General features: G+C 56.9%; 2 protein-coding genes across 2 annotated transcripts; one reads left to right on the plus strand and one right to left on the minus strand.

Annotated features, from left to right (window-relative positions):
- Positions 1-364: 364 nt before the first annotated feature.
- On the minus strand, positions 365-1,411 carry GUITHDRAFT_83627 (hypothetical protein; the record flags this gene model as incomplete). The annotated part of the gene is made up of 1 exon (XM_005817776.1): positions 365-1,411. One exon carries the CDS (start codon positions 1,409-1,411, stop codon positions 365-367), a length of 1,047 nt encoding a protein of 348 aa, XP_005817833.1.
- A 170-nt stretch (positions 1,412-1,581) lies between these two features.
- On the plus strand, positions 1,582-2,577 carry GUITHDRAFT_122939 (hypothetical protein; the record flags this gene model as incomplete). Its single annotated transcript, XM_005817777.1, has 1 exon — positions 1,582-2,577. The coding sequence occupies one exon, from the start codon at positions 1,582-1,584 to the stop codon at positions 2,575-2,577; it is 996 nt and encodes a 331-aa protein (XP_005817834.1).
- Positions 2,578-3,481: the final 904 nt, after the last annotated feature.

Genomic DNA, 3,481 nt, shown 5'->3' on the forward strand with positions numbered 1-3,481 from the left:
CACTCAGTCTCTCAGTTTGGGCCGGGTTAGTCTGGGCCCTCTGATCATATCAGTGATCCATGTGGCATCCGTCCGAGACAGCAATGCCGCAAGAGGAGGAGGCTGGAAGGATCAGACAAGACGAGAGAGGAAGGAGGAGAGGAAGGAGATGTGAATGTAGACATTGAGCCAGAGCACAAGTTTGTTAGACTGGTACTAGTTTTACAGGAGAGTTTTCAACGGTTACGGTCGCAGCTTTCTGTGAGGACTGACGTGAGTAGAGTCTCCATCTACCTGTCAGTCACTGACGGTCCCCGAAAGAGCAGGAGAAAGACTTCAACCTTACGTGATCAGCATATTCCCTCCTCCCATATGCTCCCTTCCCTCAGCGGCATCCCTTGCATCCCGATCGCCGCCGCCCGTGCTCGCATATGCTCCTGCCCCCGCATCCCTTGCATCCCGATCGGACCCGCCCGTGCTCGCATATGCTGCTGCCCCCGCAGCCCTTGCATCCCGATCGGACCCGCCCGTGCTCGCATATGCTGCTGCCCCCGCAGCCCTTGCATTGCGATCGCCGCCGCCCGTGCTCGCATATGCTCCCTCCCCCGCACTCCTTGCATCCCGATCGGACCCGCCCGTGCTCGCATATGCTGCTGCCCCCACATCCCTTGCATCTCGATCGCCGCCGCCCGTGCTCGCATATGCTGCTGCCCCCGCATCCCTTGCATCCCGATCGCTGCCGCCCGTGCTCGCATATGCTCCTGCCCCCGCATTCCTTGCATCTCGATCGCTGCCGCCCGTGCTCGCATATGCTGCCTCCCCCGCATCCCTTGCATCTCGATCGGACGCGCCCGTGCTCGCATATGCTGCTGCCCCCGCACTCCTTGCATCCCGATCGCTGCCGTCCGTGCTCGCATACGCTGCTGCCTCCGCACTCCTTGCATCTCGATCGCACCCGCCCGTGCTCGCATATGCTGCTGCCCCCGCAGCCCTTGCATCTCGATCGCTGCCGTCCGTGATCGCATATACCGCTTCCCCCGCATTCCTTGCATCCCGATCGCTGCCGCCCGTGCTCGCATATGCTCCTGCCCCCGCATCCCTTGCATCTCCATCGGACCCGCCCGTGCTCGCATATGCTCCTGCCCCCGCATCCCTTGCATCCCGATCGGACCCGCCCGTGCTCGCATATGCTGCCGCCCCCGCATTCCTTGCATCTCGATCGCCGCCGCCCGTGCTCGCATATGCTGCCGCCCCCGCATTCCTTGCATCTCGATCGCTGCCGCCCGTGTTCGCACACCCCCTTCCGTCCTCGTGACTGGCCTGACCCGTCCTCTCCCCCCTCTCCTCTTCCTCCTCCTCCTCCTCCTCCCTTGTCTGATCCCTCCGTCTTCCTCCTCTTGCTCGACCTGTCGCTGCTGTCTGTTGCCACCATCAGCTGCCCTGCGCTGCTGCCGCAAAAGCCTGTTCTAGACCAATATGTAGTGATGCCCAGATGCCTTGTGAGGATTACTAGTACGATCTTGAGGCACACTCGGATGCTGGAAAGCCCTCATCCCTCCTCGTCGCCGCGTGACTCGCTTCGCCCACATCCCCCAGCACGCCATGGCGGGAGTCCTGCTGGGAGCAACATGGGCGAAGGCTATGGAGCCTATCATGATACACCTGAGCTCCTCCTCCTCCTCCTCCTCCTCCTCTCCATCTCACCCTCCTTCTTACGAGTACTCTCTGCCCTGTGCTGTAGCAGTAGCCGAGGGCATGAAGCTGATGTCCTGCCGGATTCTTCTGTTGAGGACTCCTTTGGCGCACCCTCTTCCACCCCTCAACTCGAAGGATTCTATCCCCTACATCGTCCCTGCGATCCTCCTTGCTATCGCCAACCAGACTCTCTTCATCGGCATCTCTTACCTTGGCAGCGTAATGTATCAGATCGCACTGCAGGGGGTCTGCATGCTGGTGACCGCCGTCCTCTCGCAGACAGTTCTCGGCCACATCCTCACTAGGAGACAAGTGTTGAGCATCGTCCTTCTCACTTTCGGCTTCTGCCTGCTGGTACCCAACGTCGACCGTCTTGGGAGCTCGTTCTCATCTGCCTCAATCCTGACCAACCCTGGGCTCTACTCTGCTATCCTTGGAGGCTTCTGCACAGCAGCGCAGGGGATTTACTTTGAGAAGGCTTCCAAGGCACAAAACCATCACATCTTTCTGCAGGGGATGTTCTTCTCCTTCTACGGCCTCCTCGCCAACATTGTCGCTCTCCTCCTCCTGAGCATCTTCCACGTCTCGAGCTCTTCCTCCCTCCTCCATCCCTTCCACGGGTACAGTTGGAGTACGCTCGGAGCGATAGCAGGGATCGCCATGGCGGACATATCGATGAGCTTTGTGTTCAAGTACTTCGACTCCAACACGTACAACTTCTGCCGGGTGTTCGCGACCTGGATCCAAGGGTTTATCACCTTCAGCGGGGTCACAGGAGAGGAGAAGAAGGTTTCTAGTCACTTTGTGCTCGGTTCCATCCTCGTCTCAGCTGCAAGCATCATGTATCGATCCAAGAGCTCTAAACCGATCCTGCTCTCATCCTCCTTCTCCTCTCACTGCTAGCTGGGGGTGATGGCTGGTTCGAGGATCTAGAGCCTGGTAGTCGATTTCATCCATCGGCATGCTCGGAATGTTGCTCTGCACACATGTTCGGCCTTGGATCCTCTTTTGTCTGACGTGATTATTCTTCTTTTCAGTGAGTTTTGGTGTCTTTTCGACATTTTGATGTGTCGATGGCATTTTTGCTGTTGCTGCGTCAAAGTTGTCTTGCTTTTCTTGTGACAGTTTTTTTCCTTGTCACGGCTACAGTTTTGAATCGCTTGATGACTTTTTGATTCGTTCTATATTACATCGCATCACCGTCTTCACAACCTCAACATCTCCATCCCGTTCCCTCGCAGTCTCAGCAGTGACAGGTACTTCCCGCAAACCACCTTGTCAACTTTGTAGCTGAGAGGGGCAATCTCTCCAGCAGGGAACTGGTCTGTAACTGAATGTATCAGCTCAAGGAACCATGTAGAACGGAGGGAGGAAGTAGCAAGAAGAGGAGGAGCGGAGGGAGAGGGGAAGGGAGGAGGAGGGTTTAAGGAGATCGTGGGGAGAGCATGGGAGGTTGAGGTGCAGGAATGCTGATATTGAGGAGATACAGCAGCAGAAGAATACAAGGAGGAGGAGGACGAATAAGCAGCAGCAGAACAAGAACAAAAACAAGAAGCAGAACTACAAGAAGCAGAGAGGAGGAGGAGGAGGAGGAGGAGGAGGAGGAGGAGGAGGTTGGAGATGACGATGAAAAAGAAAAAGAAGCGAAGAAACAACAGAATAAGAGACCTGGGTTGAGCTTGTCTTCCTTCGGGTCATAAATAGATCCATATACCAGCAGAGTCCCATCCTCCTGCACTAGCCACGTCTGCAACTTGGAGCAGGCGATCCTGCTGGGGCTCGTTGACCCTACCGCAGCTGCAGTAGG

Source organism: Guillardia theta, assembly GCF_000315625.1.
Source record: "Guillardia theta CCMP2712 unplaced genomic scaffold GUITHscaffold_580, whole genome shotgun sequence".
In the NCBI taxonomy this organism is placed as follows: domain Eukaryota; class Cryptophyceae; order Pyrenomonadales; family Geminigeraceae; genus Guillardia; species Guillardia theta.